Source organism: Telopea speciosissima, chromosome 3 (assembly GCF_018873765.1).
Source record: "Telopea speciosissima isolate NSW1024214 ecotype Mountain lineage chromosome 3, Tspe_v1, whole genome shotgun sequence".
Classification (NCBI taxonomy): domain Eukaryota; kingdom Viridiplantae; phylum Streptophyta; class Magnoliopsida; order Proteales; family Proteaceae; genus Telopea; species Telopea speciosissima.
The window spans coordinates 22,419,535-22,444,806 of NC_057918.1; the positions used below are offsets into that span (position 1 = coordinate 22,419,535).

Sequence of the window (25,272 nt, forward strand, 5' to 3'; positions counted from 1 at the left end):
TTGAGATTTGAGAGTGAAATAGTCTAGCAGCATATGTTGGAACTTTAGGTGAAAGTAGTGGGTTTTTTTTAGCTTTGTGGATGGGTTTCCAGCACACCCAGCCATATCTACCATCTGGCAGTTTTGTTAGCATTAAGACAGATATCCAAGTCGTCTAGGCATCTATTATGTTTCAGACCAATCTGAAATCTCCATGTGCCAATACATCCTTCATCTATTCCAATTGGGAATGTTCGAGAATAGGAACCACTGAAGAACAATGGAAGAAACCCTCATACATTATGAGCCATATGGTTGTGAGATGATTTAGCAAATTTGGTTTGTGCTCAATCTTGGGTTCCCATCTATTCCATGGTCAATAATGTACAAACTATCAACTGAATGTTTGGTGGCAGAAATTAGATGTGCTGGAAACATGTGTTTGAAATTTCGGTGGTTGGCAAAATGTAATCTGGATTGCATGGTCTCTGAAAAATGTCAAATCCAGCCTATAATTTGTTGTATTGGGTTTTTTTTGGTGGGTGAGGTTGTAGCTGTCGAGTAAACCTGGTTCAGATGCCAAGTTTAGTCCAGTTTGTAGAACTCTTGGTTCATGCATTTAAAGTATAACTTCATAACTCCTCAATGTTGTTTCATTGTTTGATGATGTTCCATTTGGAATTCCTAGTGGTTCTTTTTTCTCCATTGTATAAACCCAGATCCCAGATCTGTTATTAAGGATGCTGAGTGCATGGTCCACCAGAGTTCTCTCTCCTAACCCCGTTGCACATGCTCGGAAGCACCTACTCTAATTGCTGCGTCCGCATCAGACCACCAAATCAACTTACCATCTCTGTGCATATCCACGAGTTTGAGATAGTGAGGGTCTGTATGGTAGCCTTCCAAAATATCATTTCTGGTGTTTTGTTTTTTTTTTTTGGGTTTCTAGGAGGAGGATCCTGCATGTGTAGCCCGGTCCATTTTTGTATATATATATATATTTGGTATGAACCGAGTAATAGAAATGATTCTGATACAGTTTTGAAAAACACCAAAAAAAAGCTCCAAAAAAACAGACACATATTGAAAGCCAAAATGTCTGCTACCACCACCTCCATCACCCCCACCCCCACACTACCATTGTCGCCACTTCAACCTTTACCTTCATTGCCACCATCATCACCATAAAATAGAAGAAATTCTTCTCTTAGTATGCAATCCATATGTTTCTTTTTTTTCTTGTGGCACAAACAATTTTTTTTTCTAGTTTTATGGTTTACCATACTACATTGTTGATTTAGAATTACTCTAAAATCACAGAAAAACAAAATACTGTTTCTGATTCAGAAATAGTAGTTTGGAACAGAAACGTTGTCATACATACCCTTAAACCTCTGCGCTCCTCTCAAACCTTCCCTAATATTCAGTCCCATCGTGCCCACTATCCAAAATTCTTTCCCCACCTCCACTCTTGCACTCTTCTTGGTCCTCGCTCATGGGACACAACTCCTAGTATGATTCGTAATCTTGGTATCAGGATCGGTGTATCAGATTGGTAGCGCCCTATAATCGCTATAATCGGTCCAAATATGATACATTTGTCCCTTTTTTTCCATAAAAAAACTATTTTTTTAAACCTTTTTTACCCTTGTTAGTAGAGATGTATCGGATCAGTTTCAGGACCGGTCGATACCACTAGCCAAAATTGGCCATTCTGATTCAAGATTAGGAATCATTCCTCTGGATCTGGCTCTCCTCTAGCCGCGGCGGGAGCTAGAGGGCCAGCCCAGCAAAATCTGCTTCATTAAGGATGATTAGTGCGTGTGAGAGAACGTAGGAGTTGTTGATCACGCTTGGCTTCGTTCGGTTAAGATAATGATGGGGATCAGGTATTGAGATATCCTTGATACATAGATAAGGGAGTCAAGTCATATCAAAGAGGGAAGAGAGAGTGTCATGTGCTATAGGGTATGAGTCCGGATCCTCTACTTCCGCCTGCCCGGTATTGCCGTGCGCTCTACATACAGCAAGTGGTAAAGACCACCTTACCTCCCGCTTGGGCAAGGGTAAGGTGGTCTTTTCATCGCCCTATTGTATCTGTTGGACACATAGTAGTATCAGGCAGGCGAAAATAGAGGATCCCAATTCCTCATGGATGAATGAGTCATCTCAAAAGAGGAAAGAGAGAGAGAGAGAAACAGTGAGCCCCACAACTTTGGACAAGTGGTCCAATAGGCTCTAGCCACTGATTTAAAAAATTGCCTGAACTGAAAATATATATCAGCTGAGCTAAGACGGCTTATAAAAATTTAATTTTTCAAGGATTTTTGTGCGGTGAGCGTGGATCGAACACGCGACCTTCAGATCTTCAGTCTGACACTCCCAACTGAGCTATCCCCGCAGAAACTGCACCAGCCGGGAATCGAACCCGGGTCTATACCGTGGCAGGGTACTATTCTACCACTAGACCACTGGTGCTTGTTGGTATTGGGTGATCTTATTAGTTAATATGAGATGTTGATCCTAACCAACTGAGTAACCCCATAGGTTTTCAAATTCCCTTTAATTGAGTAATAGTTTGTTCATTAAAATAAACTGGGCCCATCACTTTCCTTTCTCAGAAGAGAGACTTCTTTAAAAATCATCTAATTTGCATTATTTTCCCTTCACGGAGAGATGGAGCGAGACAAAGAGAGAATGAAGGGAAGGAAGTTGGAGGAGTTGAAGGAGGATTGTTTTGGTGAAGGTGTTGGAGAGGGTGGGATTGGAGTCTCTGATATTGGATGTGCCCTTTGTGTGCAAGTCTTGGTATAGAGCTTCTCTCAATCCTGAATGTTGGAAAAGACTTCGTTTCCCTTTTGGACTCCGGGACGTCGACGATGTAGAACTGTGGGGGGTTTGATGGATTTATCGATAGATTCATGGAAATTTTCTGTCACATGATGTTCAATTTAATTTGTTGGAATTTTGTGTGTCTATCAAAACCAATTTAAAGGGTTTAAATAATATTAATTTGTGCGATTATTTGTAATTAGAAATAGAATTAGGTATTCTATTTCTATGGCTCTCACATTGTGTGTTTATGAGAATGACAGATTCAAAATCATAAATGTGAGTATTAATATTTATATGTAAATCGGGCATGATCAATTGTAAAACTTGTATCGATTAGTGTTAGTAGTAATAAGATTCTTTGTGATAGTTCTTTTTAGTCTCCATACCTGAAAAGTCCTTATCATTGCAGTCAAACTTTAAATATTTTGCTGTAATAACGTTTAATGCCTCTGCTTCCTATATATTAGTGATCTGAATTCACAATGTATGTTTGTGAATGAAAGAGATGCTCAAAAAGAAATTCACTTCTTGAAATCATGAATATCTTAAAAAAGATATCAAATTGTGATTGGACAAGATGACAGTTTTATAAATAGTTTACAAAAAATATTTAAAATATTGTTATTATTTATTAATAATTCTATTTTAAAAGGGTTTCAGAAAAGTTTATGTCCAATTGATGATCAAGATTCTCTGAATAAGCTGTTTCGATGGACTATAGTGGTGACTGTAATTAATTGCTGAGTGGAGGTATTAAAAGGGTTTTCAGAAAAGTTTATGTCTATTATGCGATATTGCTAAGTGGAGGCATTAAAATGTTATAAGTCTCTCACTTTGGGGGTTTATTAGTTATGTCCAACTTAATGTGTACTTTTGAATAAATAAATTTAGGGAAATTTACACGTACCTCCCTTGAGGTATTGATTAATTATCGATGCATCCGTCTTTCTTCACTATTTATACATACCTTCCCTATTTTTCTAAATATTTAATAAGTTAATCCAAGCTGTTAACTTATTTAAAAAAAATGTTAGACTTTTACTATACTAACCATATTGCCCTTCATTATAAACAAAACCTCTCTTCCATTCTTTTCTACTTTAAACCCTTTTCAAACCCAAAGGAGAAGAACGAAGAACAAAGAAGCCTTAACAGGTCTAGTTCATGGCTCTCGGAGAATCCAAGTTCCTCCTGAAAATCTGCTTCATTGCGGATATCAGATGCTCGATTGGATTAGTCATTGAATCATTGAGAACCGTAGTAGACATTACTTGAACCCTAGAAATGGAGATTCAAAAATAAAAAATCATAAGTTTTAATGGAAGATCATAGAAGGAGAAATAAGGAACACTAATTTATTTGGTCTCCACTCTGCTGTCTACTTTGTACATTGGGAGTCTCCATGCCCTTCTCAAGGTGAGGTGGTCATTTTGTGCAGCCATGTGTCTAGGAGCAGGAGCCACGCACTGCACGCGACCAGGTAGTGTTCTTTTTCCCAAAACTTTTAAAATAAACTAAGGGAAAAGGAACACCACCTGATCGCAGAGAGTGGTGTGTACTTGCGCCTAGACACAACCGTGCGCAAAATGATCGCCACCTAGTTGCACAACGCGATGTGTACCTACGCCCAAATAATCAGATATAGCCTCGTGCAAAATGACTGTGCCGATCGTGGCTGTGTATAGGCGTAGGCACTGCAAGACCGGGTGGCGTTCTTTATCCCATAAATTAATGTGGGTACTCATTTACAAAAAAAAAAAAAATGTGGGTTCTCGAGACAAGGCTGGTAAATGAGAAAGGGGAGAAAGAATGCTACCCGGTGGCGACCACGCCCAGACACAGAACCGCCTTGTAGCAGTTGGAAATGACCAACTTGCTCCCATGTAAATGTGGATTTTTCAGGGTGCCCCGAGGCGGTATTGTGTGTTTGGGCATGGTCGCCAAGCAAGGCTCACGACCGGGTAGTGTTCCATTCCCCATGAGAAAGCTCAATCCAGTTTTGGAGAATTACCCCAAGGAGGTAGCTCAGTTGGTAAGGACCAACACCTCACAATTAAGAGGTCATGAGTTCAACTCTCATTGGGGCCTACCTGTCAACAAAAAAATTAAAAAGTCTTGACGGATTAATTGAGGCTTTTCCCATTTCCATTCTCCCATGTCTCTTTTTGTATTTTTCCCGGTAATTCCATTCTCCCATGTCAGGCCTGGGAAGAAACTGGGAGGAGTTGGAACGTTCCAATTCAGTTCCCAATACGATTCTCAAATTCCAGTAAAAATCTAGGACAACCCTTTTGGTCTTTCGAGCATTCCCTTATAAACCCAACTACCAAAGGCTCAAGGTCATTGTAATGGAGAGAGATGGAGGAGGGAAGAAACTGGGAGGAGTTGAACAACGATTGTTTGGTCAAGGTGTTCGAGAGGGTTGGTTTGGAATCTCTGCTATTTAACGTTCCCTTGGTCTGCAAGTCTTGGTATAAATCTTCTCTCAATCCAGAATGTTGGAAAAGACTTCGTTTCCCTGTTGACCTATGGGACTTCGACAATCCAAACTTTTTGTTCTTCAAACCATTTATCCGGTCAAGATTCATTCACAAAAACCAGATCGAGAACTTTTCTATCACAGGCTTTGTTAAACTTGTTGTAAGCCGAAGTCGTGGATCTGCTGTCAGTGTTTGGCTACCTAGTGATACAACGTCGGAGATTTTAGAGTTTATATCAAACGAGTAAGTTATTATGTATTATACTATCCTATCAACTCTCTAAAAGCCCAAAACTCCTCTATTTGTTTTAGCCATTTTTACACCATAGATTTTCAACTAATAATTTTGTTTATTTATTTATTTATTTATTTAATTTTGGCTATATCTCTAATATTATTTTCATTAGCAGGTGTCCTGCATTGAAAGCCTTAGGCTTGCCTTTTGTTGTGTTGAAAAATTATTGTAAACTTACCCCAGAACTTGTAGGAAAATTTAAGGATTTGTAGCGGTTACACTTGGGAATCACTCTACCTCCTTTCAAGGAAATAATTATTCAAGTAAGCCTCAACTGCAAGAACTTTAATGGGCTATCTGTAAGAGGTCATGTTGAAAATGAAGAAGCATCAGTTATTGTAATTTTACTTCCGAAGATCAAGTATTTGTGGCTTAGGAAGGAAACCAGGGAGTACCGCCTGAGAGTTTGCAGATGATATTGGAGGGATCGATGTAAAGACCTAGTTCTACTTGATGCAAGGGATTGCTTCGGTTTTCTGGCAGAAGATGAAGTGATATTAAAGATGGGTTCTCACATCAAGACCTTTATGATTGATGGTTCAAGTTTAGAACAGCATCCAGAATATTATGACTCTTTTTCTTTTGAGAAACTTTTTATCAATGATGATGATGAGTGGTTTTCTATTTAATTGAAGTATTGATTCCATGGGACTCAGTAGGTTTTTAACCAGAAGGTCCAAAATATTCCCTATTATATGTTAGTTGTCTTTTTTGCGAATTTTTATCCTCTCTAGTACGGACTTGGCTCTTGCACAGCTGTGGTGGGAGCTGGAGCGTCCAGCCCCTCTAAACGACAGCAAAAACAGGGGTGGAAATTAGTCACTTTACAGGTGGGTCTCAGGTGTGAAATGATTACCCCACCCCTGTTTTTGCTGTCGTTTAACGGGGCTGGACAGTCCACGGCTGGACAGAATCCTTTTCCCTCTAGTACTTGATGAACTTTGAGATGCTTCACTAAAATATCTCCTTGCTTTCTTTGTGTGTGGTTTTGAGTTTTCATAATGTAGTACTTTAATGCAACATGAAGTGCACACTATCAGTGTGTACTACAATCTCCCAAGCCAGTAAATAAAACTTGGGTGATTGTTCTCTGCATCAGAGCACAGGTTGCGCCCAAACATATTGGCGGCCATTGACCATTGAGGGGGGGGGGGGGGGCTGGGTCATCATTTTGCCTATCCCCATTTGTTTGTGTGCATCGTGCGCCTAGAGAACATTTGACCATAAAACATATACATCTGCAATGTCAATAGCAGAAGAAAAAACCAAGTTCAGTTCACAGAGAAGCTGAGAGTTTCGCTTTAGATACAACAACGAAGCCAAATCATTAAAAAAGTTAACTACAAGAGAGGAGAGATACTTCTCTCGTGTGTGGATATTTATGGATTCAAGGCGCTAGGAACGGATAGAGCCATGGATGGAAACAATGGGTTTTGAATTTATGATTGGATTGATTTGAATTATTTATCTTCTTCTTGAGGGTTCGAGATTAGCTGGAAATTTTGCATTCCCACATTTCTCTCAACTTCTGCAGAAAATGAGTTTTGAATAACAACATTTTGTGGCTCCTGTAGATGGTACAAACTCATCAATGGGAGTGTGTGATTATGGGAACCGATCTTCTCCAGTGCGCATTGGATTGCAGGTCTTGTCCTTGATATGCTTGCCAGCCCGCTCAGCAGTCCGATGCGTGTTGGAATGGATCTGAATCCGTGATTATTGGGATGACCTGAACAAGGCGAGGTTTGGTAAGGCTAGATTTGGTATGATATCTATTTCAATTTCGGATTGATTTCATGAAATAGTAAACAAATAGATTATTGGTCAAGAAATTGAAATTGTTTTAGTTGTCAATATGAAATATTCCAAAATAAAAAAAAAATTCATTTGATTGTTCAATTTTTGATAATAGATTATCTACATTTCTTTGGGAAGGTTGGTGGCCGGGTGGGGCTATGGTGGCAGTGGTGGTGATGTGGCCATTAGGAGAAGAAGGGTAGTGTTTTATTTTTAACATGAAATTATTACTTTGCCCATCAAATTAACCATGTGCTCATTAAAGAGCAAAAGCGAATAAAGTTGATCATAGAATTAAAAGCAAAAGCTAGAAACACAGATACAAATGGGTTAAAACCTCAAGCAAATGGAAGAGGGAAAGGAAAGAGAGTGAATCAGGATCGGTTCCCTGGTGTTCCCTACAAGGATACCTGCAACTTATCTTCCTCAAATCGATTGGGGTTGGGGAAGATGAGTTGCAGGTGTTTTTTCTTTTTTTCTTTTTTTTCTTGTAAGCGCAATTCTGTCAGTTCAAGTCTAATTTTTAACAGTGTTAGTCATGAATTGACGGAATGGGCTTATTTGTTACCGTTTGCAAACCTCAGAGGGGTACGTAGAATTTTCCAAAACTTGAGGGTGAAAATATCCTTTCGTCAAACCTCAGGGGTGGTATGTGTAAATTTCCCTTATTTTTTTCTTGAAGGGGCATTTTTGTAAGTTTACCCCTTGATTTTAACCCTGTTAGTAATGAACTGACGGCATGAGTGTACTTGTTAACGTTTGTAAACCTCAGGGGGTACACAGAATTATCCAAAACTGGGGGGGGGGGTAAAATTATACTTTCGTTAAACCTCAAGGGTGGTATATGTAAATTACTCTATAAATAGATATGAATATGATAATGCCACTATCCGACCTGTGTCAGGTTCACCTCTGATTCTACAAAAAAAGTGAACTCTTACCCTTTTCTTTTCCCAGATTTTTTAAAATGGCCAAATTACCCTCTCTATTAACCTATTCTCGTCGCATGTGAGTTTTCCTATTTTTATTTTTGCTTACTTTATTATTGTTACCATTCAAATATTCAATCCTCATGTAGTAAATGTTTGTCTAATTTCAGTGGTGGTCGGTCTATCATGAGCTGTTTTTGCTAATAAGGGGGAAGAAAAAAATTTTGAACCTTCCTTTGGGCAGGGGCGGAATTTGCAAAATGGGTGGGAGTGGTCGGGATTCAATTCTTCTCCAGGGAGTCCAACGTCCAGGGAGTGCCCAGGGGGCATCGAATGGCTAGGTTGTGCCGTACACATCCTTGTGTTTGTCCAATCAGCCAGTGGGATGTGTGCAACAGAGCCCAACGGCTGGATGCCCTTTCGAGCACTCCTTGGTCGCTGGGTTCCCTGGAGAGGAGTTCAATTCAGAGTGGTCGCGGTTGCAACAGGGGTGGAGTGCGGGCATAGTTAGAAGAGGACCATCCTAAATTCCCAAATGGTTCGCTGCTCACAAATAAGAAGAAAAAAAAGAAATAAAAAATAGAAAAGTAATTTTTTGGTCAGGTGCCACACTCCCATGTGTCTATATCTCTCGTCCTCAAAACAAGGGGACAAAGGTGTGTTGTCATATGGGAAAGGGAGAGATATACTCATGGGAGTGCTGGTGTAAGCCACACTCTGGGATAGAGTTCTTTTTCCCTTAAAAATAAAAAAAAATATTTGAAAACTTAAAAGTGGTGAGATTAATGTGTCCATAAGAGGGCTAATTTGACCATTTCAAAACAATAGGGATAAAGAAAATGTTAAAGAGTTTTGGATTGGTGGAAGGGGTTGAACAAGGATTGTTTGGTCAAGGTCTTCGAGAGGGTTGGATTGGAATCTCTGATATTTGACGTCCCCTTAGTCTGCAAGTCTTGGTATAGATCTTCTATCAATCCAGAATGTTGGAAAAACCTTTGTTTCCCTGGTGGAATATTGGACATCGAGGATCCAAGCTTGTTGGGTTTCGAACGATTTTGCCAAAGATTCATTAACCAATACCGAATCGAACAATTTTCTGTCCAAGGCTTTGTTGAATTTGTTCTAAGCCGAAGTTGTCGATCTGCTGTCAGTGTTTGGCTTCCTAATCACTCTACCTCAGAGATTTTCCAATCGATGGTTGTTTGAGTTGTGTTCCTCATTGTCACCATGAGTTTTGCATGTCTTATTTTCTAATAAAAACTTGTTTACCAAAAAAAAAAAAATCACTCTACCTCAGAGATTTTCGAATTAGTATCAAACAAGTAAGTTATTATATATTATCCTATCAATCAATCAAACTCTCTAAAACCCCAAAACTCATAATTTTGTTTAATTTTTTTGAAAATGTGTATATCTAATAGAATTCTTATTGTCAGGTGTCCTGCATTAACTGCAAGAACTTTAATGGGTTATCTGTAAGAGGTCAAGTTGGAAATGAAGAAGCATCAGCTATTGCAGGGAGAGTGTTTTTCTTTATAGATCAGCTGAGCTAAGACGGCATATTAAAAATTTGTTTTTTAAAAGATCTTATGCGGTGAGCGTGGATCGAACACGCGACCTTCAGATCTTCAGTCTGACGCTCTCCCAACTGAGCTATCCCCGCAGAATCTGCACCAGCCGGGAATCGAACCCGGGTCTGTACCGTGGCAGGGTACTATTCTACCACTAGACCACTGGTGCTTATTGGTACTGGGTGATCTTAAATACTAAAAAACCTTTCGTTTCCCAGTTGGACTCTGGGGCAAGTATGAGGTTTGATAGACTTACGGATAAATTCATGGAAACGTACGACTCCAGAGATTTTCTGTCACATGATGCTCAATTTAATTTGTTGAATTTATGTGTATCAAAATCAATTTAAAGGGTTTAAATAATATTAATTTGCAATGATTAATTTGTGAGATTGTTTTGTCCTAAGTCGAAACCTTAAATTGTTTGTACTTAGAAATGGAATTAGGCATTCTATTTGTATGGTTGTCGGATTGTGTGTTTATGAGAATAAAGATTCTAAATCTTAAATGTGAGTATTCATATTTGTATGTATCAGATATTATCAATTGTGAATCTTGTATGGATCACGGTTAGTACTAACAAGATTCTTTGTGATAGTAGCCTTACCATTGGAGTCAAACTTTATGTTTTTTGGTGTATTAATGTTTGATAACCAAGCAAGATCAGAGTTTTTGTAGAATTACACCTAACAAAATCAGAAATCTGATTTCTGCCGGAATCAATCGGAAAGAAGAAAGAAGAATGGGGTAGGCATGGAGAGATGGGGAGGAGTGAGAGGGGAGAGAAAATGGGTTGGGTTAAAGTTGGATATTCATGACCGTTGGATTAAGTAATGTCACGTGTCACGATTTCAGGGGTAATTACAAGACCTTACAGATGAAGGAACATGAGGGGAGAAAAACCATGTCGTGCTACAGAGGAACCAAATCCCAAGGTCATTGCAAAGAGAGAGAGAGAAATGAAGGAAGGAAGGAAGAAAGTCAAGAAACTGGGAGGAGTTGACCAAGGATTGTTTGATCAAGGTGTAGGAGAGGGTTGGATTGGAATCTCTGATATTTGACATCCCCTTAGTTTGCAAGTCTTGGTATAGATCTTCTATCGATCCAGAATGTTGGAAAAAACATTCGTTTCCCTGGTGGAATATGGGATATCGAGGATCCAAGCTTGTTGGGTTTCAAACGACTTTCCCAAAGATTCATTAACGAATATCGAATTGAGCACTTTTCTCTCGAAGGCTTTGTTGAACTTGTTCTAAGCCGAAGTTGTCGATCTGTTGTTAGTGTTTGGCTTCCTAATGGCTGTACGTCAGAGATTTTGGAATTTGTATCGAAGGAGTAAGTTTTGGTTATTTTTGTAAGCCAAAACTCAATGTGAGCCAATTTTGTAATTTCCCCCAAAAAAAACCACTAAACCAGGGACATAGCTCTCCTCCAGCCGTGACGGGAGCTGGAGGATCCAACCCAGCAAAAACAAGGAGGGGGGGGGTGCCTGTGATTATGGGGATTACCTGTTTTGGCCATGTTTTCTCCATAGATGTTCAACTAATATTGTTTTATGGGATAGAGATAGGCACACCTCCTGTATGTGCAGTAAACTAAGTTCTTAGCAGCAATGAGGGTGCGGGATAGGATATCATAGATAAGGGAGTCATTTCAAAGGAGGAAAGAGAGAGACAGACAGAGTGATCTCCACAACTTTGAACAAGTGCTCCAATAAGCTCTATTCACAGATTTAAACATTACCTGAAGTGAAAATTTCTTCTATGAAGAACCTTCTTTCAAGAGTCAACACTACCACAGCCTACCTGTCCGGCACATGCCCAGATAGAAAAAAGAGAATGACCCCCGCCCCCTTACCACTAGAAGGAAAGATGGAAAAGATTTGGAGTTTGATTAGTCATTTTTGTGTCGGCCTACGCTGAATCATTATGGGATTGTTTTCGCTTCACTCTCCTTTAACAAAAGAGAGGGAGTTTTCATAATTAGCTTAGCTAATACGGCTTATAAAAAATACTTTTGTTAAAGTTTTTTATGCGGTGAGCGTGGATCGAACACGCGACCTTCAGATCTTCAGTCTGACGCTCTCCCAACTGAGCTATCCCCGCAGAAACTGCACCAGCCGGGAATCGAACCCGGGTCTGTACCGTGGCAGGGTACTATTCTACCACTAGACCACTGGTGCTTGTTGACATTTAGTTATCTTGTTGATTTGCTGATTCTTAGTGCTCAAAAAGGTTGAACTAAGGGGTAATTATTATCACTACCCTACACTTAGCCGAATTGTTATCCTTTCCTGTTATAGCACCATGCTGCAACACATCATGCTGTAACTGTAAAGGCCATGTGCACCATGTGGGGTCCATTGTGCCACATGGCTTCGACAGCGCTGCACGATGCGCTACAGCACCGTGCTGTAACAGGAGAAGATAAAAATTCGCTTTTAGCCTATATTTATTAAAACTATTCTACCTTAAATTTCTTTTCTAATAGTACCCCGCTTTTAACTTTCTACCATCATGTTTTTAAATACCCAGATTGTCATTCCTTTTCACCTAGTAACCTGAGGCTAATCTATTTAACATACCATTCTTCTTCTATTTCTTATTATTTTTTGTCATTAAAATAGTAAAAAATCAAAGCACTCACCCAATTCTTCTCTCTCCCGTTTTTTACTCCTTTCATTTTTTTTTTTTTCTTCAATTTTTCTATTTAATTAATTTTCTATTCAATATTTCATCTTCATCGTTCTTCTTTGAACAGATTGACATGATCCTCACCGTGATCCAATTCTTCTCCTTTGTCTCCGTTATAAGTGTGTTCCCTTCTTTGAAATCGATCCATCTTTCATGGATTCTCAACTGAAATCATCAAGAAGGCAAAGACAATCCGATGATTGATCTTGTGCCATTCTATCCCATGGTTGCGAGGTTGAGGAGAGATGAAGATGGTTGTGTAAAGATCAATTGTAATGGAAAAGGAGAGTTGCCTTCTGCTTCTACAAATATGAAGAGGGAGAAGAAGAGTGACGACTCGAGAATTGCGTTGTAGGTTAATAAAAAATAAAAAATATGGAAAGGTAAATTGAATAAAAAGAGGGAGAGAAAGAAGTGGGGTGCTTTGAAGAGAGTCGAACTGTTCCTTGGTTTTAGTGCACAGTATCAGAACGGGTATCGGTAACCTGCAAAACGGATATGATACCGATACGGTATCAGCCTGGATCGGCTGTATCGGACAAAATTACCCCTGAATCTCCTTAAAAATGAGTTTTCTAATCATTTTACCCCTTGTCTGTGCTGTGCAATTGATATGGTATCGATGACTAGCAAAACTGGTACATATCACTCGATACGGGCAATACAATACCAATACTTAGAACTATGATCTATTCGAAGAAGAACGATGAGGATGAAATGTTGAATAAAAAATTAATTAAATAAAAAAATTGAATGGAGTAAAAAATGGGAGAGAGAAGAAGCGGGTGGGTGCTTTCATTTTTTACTATTTTAATGACAAAATTAATAAAAAAATAGAAGAAGAATAATAGGTTAAATAGACTAGCAGCTTACTAGATGAAAAGGAAGGGCAATCTAGGTATTTAAAAACATGAGGGTAGAAGGAGATGTAAAAGTTTAAAAGTATGATAGTATTAGAAAAGAAGTTTAAGGTAGGGTAGTTTTAGTAAATGTAGGCTAAGTGTAGAGTAGTGATAGTAATTGTCCCGTTAAAAAATTGATATGGGTCCCACTTATTATGAGAAGAATGGCGAGGCTAAGTAGGTTGATGGAGGTTCCCTTGCCACCTGTTTGCCAAATAGGTAAACGGGGCTCCCCATGTGGGGAGATGACCCGGACTCAAGTTTTATTTAGTCCCCCTTCAATTGTTATGCCCTAAGGAATTAACAACCTAGATTGTCCGATGATGTTATTAATGACGTATTTGGTAGGGGTAGGCCTAAAATGACTATTGGAGAAGTGGTAAGAAAGGATGTGCATGTGATAGGGCTTGATCATAGTATGACCGCGGACAGAGTTGTTTGGAGGACAAGGACCCGTGTAGCAGACCCCTTACAGGGGGATGTTCCTGAGATGCTGTTTTGACTACTACTTAGATTCTTTCCTTTAATAACTTTATTTTATCTTTTTTTATTTCCTTTTACTTCTTGCTACTTTTTTACTCCCATCTACTTATCTTATTCCTATTACTGTCATGGCCTCTTTGGATCCATGTAGCCGACCCCATTTAGTTGGAATAAGGTTATGGTTATTGTTGTTGTTGGTAAGATAGACAAATGGGGGAAGCGCCTCTTGGCGTGATGGTGCCTGCCAGCACAATATGTTCCTGACCTAAGTCCAAGGGAGAGGTTGTTGGTTCGACTCTCATCCCCCTTCCAAATTGGATTTCTAACATCCTCCTTCCCCTCCCCACCTTCTCTCTGTCTTGGAGAGGTTGTTGGTTCAACTCTCCCCCCCCCCCTCCAAATTGGATTTCTAACATCCTCCCCCCTCTCTTTGCCCTCTCTCTTGGAGTTGGGATGCCAACCTGGCCGCTGTCACCCCTAGGCCCTAGTGGCTATGGACCCTCGATAGGATCTGATAAAATAACAATGGGGCGTCGTTCTCTGTGTGGGACGCAAGGGCCACGTTGCGCACACCAACCAATGAGAGCGTGTGCGGTGGCACATTGGGTGACGGAATTTCCACCAGACATGGGGGCGTGGCGGTCATTCCAGCCCCGCTATGCGTGGAAGCAGGAAGCTTTTTATATACTTGGTGGTGTTTCCTAGGACTTCTCACATGGCACCATGAGATGATGCCTCTGCCCCTTGTGTAGAGACCATGCGAACAAGTATAGATCTCTTGCCTATAATAAACAAGGGAAAAAGTTTTCTGTCCGGGAGTGTGGCCTACGCCAGCACTCCTATGAGTCTATCTCTCTCCTCCCCGTGTGAAAAGACACCTCTGCCCCCTTGTTTTAAGGAGGAGAGAGATAGACACATGGGAGTGCTGGTGTAGGCCACACTCTCGTACAGAAAACTGCTTCCCAATAAACAAATACGGTTATATAGAGACTGCAGGTAAATGAAAGGCGCAACAGAATCCAGTCTTTGGTTTCAACTTTCCATTCTCCCATGTCATTCTTGGACTGTTTCAGTTCCCATCATGACAGTTTAAATTCCATAAGCTAGGATCCTTTGGTTCTCTCGAGCATTCTGTTATAAATGCAACTATCAAATACTCAAGGTCATCATAACAGAGAGATGGAGGGAAGGAACTGGAAGGAGTTGAACAGCGATTGTTTGGCTAAGTTGTTCGAGAGGGTGGGATTGGAATTTCTCATATTGACGTGCCTTTCGTCTATAAGTCTTGGTACAGAGCTTCTCTCAATCCTGAATGTTGGAAAAGACTTCGTTTTCCTGATAGGCTCTCCGACGAGCCATGGTTGTGGTTTTGCGATGAATTTACAGTAAGATTCATGCAGGACTACCGACTCAAGAAATTTTCTGCCACAGAATTTGTAAAACTTGTTGTCAGCTGGAATTGTAGATCTGCTGTTAGTGTTTATCTTCCTAGTTTCTGTCACTCAGAGGCTTTGGAGTTTGTATCAAACGAGTAAGATTAGAGTTGTTGCAGAGTTAAACCTAACCAGTTATACAATCCCTCTTGAAGAAAAAGAATTAGGTTATGATCAGATCAAAACCACGAGCTAGATCGGTACCTTTGACCAATGCATTGATTGGATAGACTGAGACTGTTGATAAGATTGTAGCTCTTCTGTAGTGCATTTTTAATTGGGAACACAAGTCGCTTAGTATTTTACCCGAAACATGCCCTTAAAATATATGGAAGAACAAATATAACCAAGCAAAGCTAGCCAAGGCCATGGTTGACTAGTGTTAGAAGGTGCAAAACATAGAACACCAAATTCAGACCTAAACGGAAGTGAAAGAAGGTTACCCATGCACCACATAATGCAATGCCTTCAATGTACAGATACTTGGAAGAACAAGCTTCACAGCGGCTCTCCAAATTCAATAATGAATCTCCTGGTCAAGCGGCTAACAGGGAGGCCTTGATTGACAGGGAAGAATTTTGTACCCATTCTTTATTTTCTTTTAACCAATCCTCATGTGTACTACTTAATGCAAGCACCGAAAACAACATTCAATACCAAAAAGCATCCCAGATAGAGAAAATAGAGATGGGTCTTAAGAGCTGATGTTATGGTTGGCAAGTGCACTGATTTTGTGTCCCCTGTTTTCGATACTCTATTAGACCTGGAATCAGAACTGAAACCAACTACTTGCAACCATGCTCAAAAGACTAAGTGCTCTCAGCCATAGTTTCTAATCAGAAACATGTCACAGTAAGTGCAAAGTCTAATCAGTGTCCTATACTATGTTTCGCCAGCTATCCTTCTCCTGTTGTTGCCAATTTTCAGTTGAGTATCCATTACTTGTTGAAGCTACCGGTGGAGAGAGGTCGAAGAGAGGGACATTGGAGGTGGAAAAGAGCTCGAATCTGAAACATGGAAATGAAGAGGGAGGGCTATGAAATTACAAAAAGCACCTTATTTAAATGAGGACATAAGTGATATGGCTAAGGGTAAGAAAGAGAGGTTACAAAAGTTTATTGTTACCGGTTTGGTTAATTACAAACAGCTTTACCCTTGATTTTTTTTTTGGGGGGTAAAGACTAGGAAACATTTGATTATATCATTTTTGCCTGTAAAATTATGAATATTCCAAAAACTGCAAAAGTATGATAGCCCCAAAATATCAAGGATTTCGATTTTAGTCATTTCAACCTGAAACCAAACCAAAATTTCATTAAATTTGCCAAAATTTTATAACCTTACGAAAGTTTCACTGTATTATGTAGCCTTAAACTGCTGTTCTGTACAAACTACAAAAAGCAGCTACATCAGCAAAAAACTACATTTAAAAAAACCCCGGACTGTGAAAATATTAAACGTACTCAACAACCAAGAGCTTAGAAAGCCCTAATTAGCCATGGCATCGACACAGCAGTTCCACCTCGCTAGTTGTAATCTGTGAATAGTGAATAGTTTGGGTAATGGGCATTCAGTTGAACCTAGCCTGTTGGGGAAATGACCATTCAATTTTGGAATGAACTATTACATTCCAAAGCAGAATCATAGATGGTGCTTCTTCGGTCTCTTCAAATCTACCACACAGCAAATCCAGAGAGCGTAATCACAACATGATAAGTTGTAGCATAAATGGCTTTTATTTCCATCCACAATGAGGCTCAAGAAATGAAATTTGGGAGGCCAACACTGATTTGGAGAATAGATAGAACCATACCGACAGAGAAAAGGGACAGCCACAGAAAATATGAAGAACTTCAGTATGTCAGGATGCGCATGGAAAAAAGTATTAACTTTGATTCCTCTAGAGATGAAAAGGAAAGCAGAAAGATGTTTATTAAGGCATCACATAATAATTGTTAGATTATATTAGGTAAGGGGAAATACTAGAACTTTTTCAGAATTGGTCTGGTTGGGTTATGAAACTGCATGCTGCTATAAATAAATAAATTTGATGGTAAAAAGACCAGATTTGGGACGGGCCCACATAGGTTTATCAGGGCGGCTATTAGTTGTGGAAAGAAGAATTAAAAGAATCTCATTTACAATCCAGATCAGAACCACATCTTGATTGGATCCCAAGTACCAGAAGAACAGATGAGATGGACGACTACAAGGTGATTTAAATTAGGAGGAACAGCATCACAGTGAAAGGAAAATAGCATTGACATTGCAAAGGGACGCACTGATGTGATTACAAAGGCCGTCCAGAAGCGTGCCTTTTTCTACCAGTAGACCAGCCAATTTATGGCATTGTTGTTGAGCTGCTGAATGCTGGAGTTCCTCTCTCTTTCTCTCTAGGGGTTTGTGACTAGCATGTTTTCTTAGCCAAGAACCAAATATTAGTTAACAGTCAGCCATTAAACTGATGTACTTCCTTAAATATTGGTGATACATGGGATTATTCTCTTGTAAAATATTAAATACAAGGAACTTACCATATTTACAGAACCAACTGCTAACACCTCTACCAGGTTAAGGATCCTCTTCAGTCACTGGAGAGGTCCACTGAGAGAAAACAGATAGGGAGGCCCCCCACCACCAACCCCAGCCCAAAGAAAGGAAAAGAGAGAGAGAGAGAGGGAGAGAGAGGAAGGCGTGATACGTACAGACATTACGTCTGAGATGAGGGCAATCAAAATCAGATTATGCTTTTCCATGCCCCAGGCCAAAGAACGGGACAAAAAAAAAGAGAGAAAAGAAGGCGTGATACGTACAGGCAGGACGTCTGAGATGAGGGCAATCAAAATCAGATTATGGGTTTCCCATGCTGGTCACAAAAGGAACAAGCCTTCTGTAGTCCCTCCTCCGCCCAAGAGCACATGAGTCAAGCACCCGCCCAAGAATCAAACGTGTATTCCGTAAAGCTACCTCTCGTGGTGATGGACCTGAATCTATTGTACCACCCTGTGTTGCTGGTGTCAGGCCTGCCCCAAAACCTGATCCCATGGAGTACTGGAGTGGTCCGCTTCTGGACTTGAATGAACTTTGAGGAGCCAGCACTTTCTCCTCAGTACCACCAAACCCATTCTCAGAGAAGCCTGCCTCGTGAGGATGGGACCCCATCAAGGAGCTACAGCTATGCAAGAGTGCCTCCAACACGCTCAGCGCTTCCCAAAACAGAGTGCTCTCCACCAGTTGTGATACAATTGCATATACATGAGGGCTCTGAGCAGCATCCATTGGTGTGTGCTGGAGCAATGCCTTGAGTATGAGCAATATCACACGCTGATATTCTACTGGCCCCTTCTCCAGAAGCCTTAACAGGTGTCCAAAGGCCAGCGCTGAGTACTTTGGGAACCACTCGGCAGACAATAGTGGTGACACACAAGCAAGTAAGTTATCAGTGGTCATGATCTTGCCTTCAGCATAAGCCATGAATACAGTTGCAAGTTCATCCAATGATTTCGCTCGACACCAAACTGCTAAATTGGCAGCAACAAAACAAGCCTTCTGGTACTGCTGTTGTAGCGGCGAAGTAGGTGTGTCCTTGGTGAGCTGCAAACAGATCCAGGGAAGCAAACCTGTGATGTGCATTAGTAGCCGTGTCTCAGCATCCCCAAATATAGAGTCACACGAGTGCACTGTGATCCGAGAGAGCACCTCAATCGAGGACCCATGGCTCACAGTTGACATAAGCCCCTTGAGGACAAGAGGTTGCACCCCTTCAAAGGCTGGAACTTTCCCATTTGCTGGTGGCGCACTGCCAATCCTTGATTCCACCCGTTGAAGATCGGATGACTCACAGCCAATTGTATCAAGCTCATCCCTGGGCATGCTTGAGAGAAGCACATTTTCTGTAGTGCTGTCCCGGAATGATAACCGGTCAATCACACGAGCAAAAAGCTCTAGCACTTGGCAGTATACATGCACAAAATCAGTGTGCATCATAGCTACACACCCCCAGAAGAGCTGGGGATAAAGAATTACTTTCTCTGGTTCCATATTCTCCACCATCACTTGCAGAGTTAACAGAATCTCCATAATGAAGCCCAGAACTGATGGCACAGGGTTCCCAAGGCACCTGTGAAGGCACCTGAGTAGGGACACACAATTATCACTCGTGACACTGGGTCGCAGTGCACGATAGATCTGATGTGAACGACATGCAAGGTGCCTGGATGTGCATTCCATTGCCCACTTGAGAGCCTCTGCCCCCCACGTCTCCCGGAGATCTCCTTGGAAGAAAATAGCATCAACCATGCTCTGCACAAGGGCCGACAGGAGGGCTGCACTTGGGAGTTCAGTTCGAACAACTGTAGGATCCTCATTCTCCCACATCATACTCCCACGCTTTGACTGCACATACTTGATCAGGCTTACAACCTGCTGTTTGTTCTCTCCATCACTGCTCTCAACCTCATACAATTCCAAGTGCCGGCCCGCAAGTGAGTACAGCAGATTAACAAGCAATTGCTGGCAATGCTCTAGCACAATGTCTTCTGAGCTATCCATTGACACAAATGTGACATGAAAGAGCAGAGGAAGGTGCTCACGGAAATCCTCATCATTCTCATAAGCAATTTCTGCAAGTAGAATCAATGCAATATCAGCATGGGTTAACGAGTGCTGTTGGTGCCCCTGCAATGCTGATTGAAGCTCTCCAGCATTGACCCCATGCACCACATTGCCAGAATGCAATGCATCTTCACCAGAGTTTGGTGTGTCGATGAGGTAGTCGCCACTGTCCCGAGACACATGTCGGCTGCGCAAGCTCCCTGTTGAGCTCCGAATCCCCATTAAAGGCCCTGACATGTTTACCATTGCCGGAAGGAGCTGCCCAGACCTCCCAGCAGCGACAGGAACTATGTTCATTTCTGGAGGCATTGGACTCAAAGGCCCCGATATGCTTCGGCCTGTTAAACCTACAGTCCGCCAGCTCAGGCTCCCACTTGTGTTCTTAAGAGGACCATCAAGAGAACCCCGTACAAGCAGCGGAGACATGTGTGGTTGGCTGTCCACAACAGATGCAATTTGAGTTGGTGTAGGCCCCTGAGAGAACTCCAATATGAAATTTGCACCAGTATCAGTCTTCGGTCTATATGGCTCCACGCTCTCCTCCAGCATCCGCTGAGCCAATTGGTAAACCAAGTGATCAATTGTGCGCTGCGGGCATATCCGTGCAAGGTATAAACTCACACGTTTGGCAACTGAGAAGTAGGTTGCAAATGCTCCACTTATTTCAGCAGAAGCGTTTGAATCACAATCTTCAATCCCTTTGGTGATCAAGAAATCAAGGACCGGGCTAATGTTCTTGGGCTTGCTAGCAATTGTGCTCCAAAGCTTCTCAATTTCATCAGGGAACTGGTCCCCATGCCTCCAGGTCACATAATAAAGACTTTTTAATAATCTTTCACTCCACCCTGAATCCTTAAGCTTCCAGAAGTTGAGGTTCTCAATCCATGGAGCCATGCATGTAAGGACCTGATGCTGAGCAATTATGTCCACCGCATCGAGTTGCCGCTGCATTATCTCCTCACACAGAAGCTGGCTCAGTTCAGGATGATCTTTGGCAAGTTTACAAGAGAGTTTGTATTGAAACTGTTGGTAGGAGTCAGGGAGGTTGCCAACAACAGCAGCTCTATAGCGTCCTGAACCCTCAGTCCCCTCCTCAGCCCATTCACGGACGGAAAGTGTCTCAAGCATTTGAAGAGCATCATCACGTATTTGTCTTGATGGGTCAACCACCTTGTAGAGTATCAAGCTCAAAAGTCTCTGGATTTCACATTTTGGGATTTCTTGACGCATGTAGACTTCAGCAAGCACACTGAAGTAACCATCAGCTATTGCAGCATCTGAATAGTAACACTGGAGAAGAAATTGCAAAAAATTAGTCCTTCCTAGATATCACTCTATAATTATTACTATTATTATTATTATTATTAAAAGACAGGGTACATTGAAGTATGATGAAGAGTAAAGGTAGGGAAGAAATGTGAACTAAATATGGTAACTAGCAGAATACAAAGGATGATGCTACTGGTGCCTCACATCTCAATGCAACTAATTAGGCATGTTAAATATTAGTACCGAGTGGTACAATGAAGTGTCACTCAATAGGGGATTTCTCCTCTATCGAGATTTGAGTCTGGCAGAGTTTTGGAGTCCTAGTTTACTTAAGTCAGTCTTTACATTAGTTTGTAATTTAGTCCTAAAGTTGTATTTAGACTTTATCTCAGATTCCCATTACAAATAGGAGTCTTGAATTATGTAATCTGTTGGATATAAATAAGACATTGGGGGGGGGGGGGGACTGCTGAGTATCGATCTAAGCACTCTAGATAGTCCCCCTTTCTAAGCACTCTAGATAGTCCCCCTTTCCACCATTCTCTTCTCTTCTTCAGATTCTGGTTTACATTATCTTTTGTCACAAGGCGAATCAAATATTCGGTAATATTTTTGGGACTTTTCTGTCCAAGACATTGTTCATCAAGTGACCAGCCAATACTGCAAAGTGCAAACATCTGGCCATTTCCAGCTGAGATGTGAGGACCAATGCAACTGAGAAGGAAATTACCTGATCAATACAAGCAGGAAACAAGTCCAAATTTGTCTGGAGAAGATTCTTCAGTGCTGTTTTAGCTAGGGCAACACGTAGGTGAGCACTCTTATACCGATCACGTCCACCAGTAGTACGCCCTCCTTCTCCCGTATGTTTCGAATAAGATGGAGTCCTTGGATCAGCAGGTGAATAGCCAAAAGGTGCCCTGGGTGCTGGCTCAATGAACAGACTGTTAATCCAAGAAATAACCCGGCCACTCATCTTTCTTGCATTATCATCAAAACAAGGTCCATATAATAGGGAAGCCATGGCATTCATGGAGGCCCACTGAATTGCCTCAATTTGCTCATTCATTTCTTTATCAAATGAAATTTTGTCAACAGATTCCTTTGGGCGGATGTGCTGAGCTGACTTGTAACGCTCAATTTCACGACGGTACTCACTGATACCATCCTGACCCCACATACTTCCAGTGTCATCACACCAAGAGAGAAGAAGATCAAATAGTCGCTTTCGAGTTCTGATATCAAATTTCTCTGATTTTGAGTCCACAAACTCGGGTCCCAGTGATCTTAGAACAGATGCTAAAGCAAATCGGAGAGGTTGCATTTCTTGAAAGCTCTCAGTTGGTGCTGTTACAATCTGCTTGGTTGTTTCTTCAATAAACTTCAAATAGTGAAGACGGAAAACCGGCTTTCGGATCAGCGTTCCTGGCCAAATATTCTCAGCAACAGTACGATATATATTTGCAATGTGAACACGGAGTTCCTCCCGACGGGCTTTCTGACTCTGCTTCCATATTGATATCAAATGTCATTAAAGTTGTGGGCCTAAACATAAAAATCATGACAAACACACACACATAAACACCCCCTGGGTGCACACCATAGTTGGCAATTCCACACACAGACAAAAACGATAAGTAACAACAAAGTTAACGAATAATTTGAATTTGGAAAGCAAAAGTAAGCTCAATTATTCACCCAAGCATACGTGAAAATTTAGCATATAGATTGACATAATACAGTACAGAAAATATTACTTAGAATACATTTTAAAAAGCCAAAAGTATGCTGCCAGGCTTTTAAAATAATGCAAACAATATGTTTTATAAATTATATACAGATATTAAGGGTATTAACTAACAATTGTGCACACAATGGATCAGTACACTGAACAGAAGAAAATCAAAGAAAAAGTTTCCCTGATTTAGACAATACATTACATCATGTAAAAGTTAGTGTTGTATTCCCTAATTATCAGAAAATATTTAAAAGGCCAATGAACCCATGAGTGGAAGGAAAAGACAATTTACAAACAGCACTTGGACAACAACTACTATTTTATATAGGCAGCAGACAACCCTAATTACATCTCTCTTTCAGGAAAAATTAAAGCCATTTGGGGGATTTAGCTCTTACTATACCTTCCACTTTGGTTTTCCTTCTGACTCCAATGAAACCTCTTCAACAAAAGATGCGAGCTCACCAAACATGAATTCACAAACTCCCAGATGTGAGTGTCCAAGAGCCATGGTTGCTGCATGCTACAGCAGGAACAGGAAAAAGGAACCAATCATCAATTACATATCTAAGAGAAAGAAAAATTGTAAAATTACTCATTTAGTTTAGGTATTTCCATGTCATTCAGAAACATAGAACAGGAACAGGAAAGGAACTAATCATCAATTACATATCTATGAAAAAGAAAATTTGTAAAATTACTCATTTAGTTTAGGTATTTCCACATCATTCAGAAACATAGAACAGGAACAGGAAAAGGAACCAATCATCAATTACATATCTAAGAGAAAGAAAATTTATGAAATTACTCTTTAGCTTAGGTATTTCCGCGTCATTCAGAAACATAGCCTCCTCAAACTCCGCATGGTTTTACTTCCAGCTGCAACTTTAGAACCACGTCAACCATTTGGCTAGATATTTATTTTATAAAACCTACACAGAGTACGAGAAGTTCAACTAATAATGATTTGAGTACCCTCCCCAGACAACAACCTCCCCCCACCCCCAAAAAAAAAAAAAAAAAACATACACACACACACACACACACACACATATATATATATATATATATATATATATTATACATATATTAGATCTCAATCCCTACAATGTACATGTGAATTATTATGCCGTAGATAAATCATATTCAATTGAAGCTAGATAATATGTAGACGGTTTGCCTCCAAAGGTTTATTTATTAGACTATATCAAGGAAGTGCCTAATTGACCAAAATAGGTTACTAGGTTTAGAACATATAAGTTGTTAAAGGCCGAAATCAAGTAATAATGCCGAGTATTTTACATCTGAATATTTTGGTAACAGTAAAATAAAAGCCACCACTGCTTTCAGGCTTTCCAAAAGTCATAAATGAAAAGAAGGGTTAAACTTCAAAAGGATTAGAAGCATAAAAGGTACCCAATCGTCTATACAAAATCCAGAAAAACACAAGGGTAATCAATTATCAACATGCAACAAGTCCCCTCTCCTAGTATACATCTTTGGATGCGTGGTTGATAGGCTCTCTTGGCCAATCTGCGTTGAAGAAATAAGAATTGTTGCCAAGGCAATGGTTTAATTACATGCCACCGGAATCTTTAATTTCTCATCAATAAAAGAAACAATTTAACAGGGGTACAGGAGTCATTGGTATCTGAATGGCATCCTTTTTAAGCAATTCAGCACAAAGGAAATCACATTGAAAAAATAGTTAGGATGCTAATCAACAAGAATTGTTTCTAAGCCTCTAAATGACCCATTATCCACAAATCTCTAGAAAGTCAGTACTTCAAACATACTCCCACGAAGTTCATCTCGCAACTAGGAGCCCAAAAGGATACGTAGCAATTGTGATTTACTAACTTATTTTGCAATTTTGAAGGTGCCAGTTAATGCAGCGGGTAAGGACAGTAGCTGGTTGTCACCATGTCTTAGGATCAAATCCCACTTTCACCTTGGGGGGGGGGGGGGTTAAAGGGGGTATTGGGTGGAGGTTTAAAAAAAAAAGAAAATATTTGCACTTGCAAGAAATGATAAAAAACTACTGAAAAAATAGGAAGCTGTCAAACCAGGGGTATCCTAATAACTATAAACCAGCATAGCAGTACATGTGGCACCAATAACTTACATTGCCAACCACTTGATGGTTCCACTACCACTATAAAATAGCCCAAAAACTAAACTGGATGATTTTGACCATTCATTGCACAACCTTCTTTTGGTGCAATCAGAAAAGGTGTTCAGACTGCTCTGCTCTG

General features: G+C 40.5%; 1 protein-coding gene, 1 long non-coding RNA gene and 6 other non-coding genes across 8 annotated transcripts in view; 1 reads left to right on the plus strand and 7 right to left on the minus strand.

Moving 5' to 3' along the window:
* Positions 1-5: 5 nt before the first annotated feature.
* Positions 6-24,737, plus strand: LOC122657116. The gene is made up of 3 exons (XR_006332215.1): positions 6-322; positions 10,548-10,559; positions 24,726-24,737. It is a non-coding gene; the product is annotated as an uncharacterized LOC122657116 (long non-coding RNA).
* Positions 2,310-2,380, minus strand: TRNAF-GAA. Its single transcript has one exon. It is a non-coding gene; the product is annotated as a tRNA-Phe (tRNA).
* TRNAG-GCC lies at positions 2,387-2,457 on the minus strand. The gene has a single exon. It is a non-coding gene; the product is annotated as a tRNA-Gly (tRNA).
* Positions 9,905-9,977, minus strand: TRNAF-GAA. The gene has a single exon. It is a non-coding gene; the product is annotated as a tRNA-Phe (tRNA).
* Positions 9,984-10,054, minus strand: TRNAG-GCC. Its single transcript has one exon. It is a non-coding gene; the product is annotated as a tRNA-Gly (tRNA).
* Positions 11,918-11,990, minus strand: TRNAF-GAA. The gene has a single exon. It is a non-coding gene; the product is annotated as a tRNA-Phe (tRNA).
* TRNAG-GCC lies at positions 11,997-12,067 on the minus strand. Its single transcript has one exon. It is a non-coding gene; the product is annotated as a tRNA-Gly (tRNA).
* The window catches only part of LOC122657113 (protein furry homolog), a 63,441-nt gene continuing 56,012 nt past the window's right edge, over positions 17,844-25,272 (minus strand). The window contains exons 16-20 of the mRNA XM_043851892.1: positions 23,421-23,540; positions 22,010-22,783; positions 18,185-21,300; positions 18,040-18,047; positions 17,844-17,949 (exon numbers count right to left, since the gene is read on the minus strand). Coding sequence (XP_043707827.1) covers positions 18,247-21,300; positions 22,010-22,783; positions 23,421-23,540 — 3,948 coding nt within the window. The 3' untranslated portion in view covers positions 17,844-17,949; positions 18,040-18,047; positions 18,185-18,246. The remainder of the gene's footprint in view (positions 17,950-18,039; positions 18,048-18,184; positions 21,301-22,009; positions 22,784-23,420; positions 23,541-25,272) is intronic.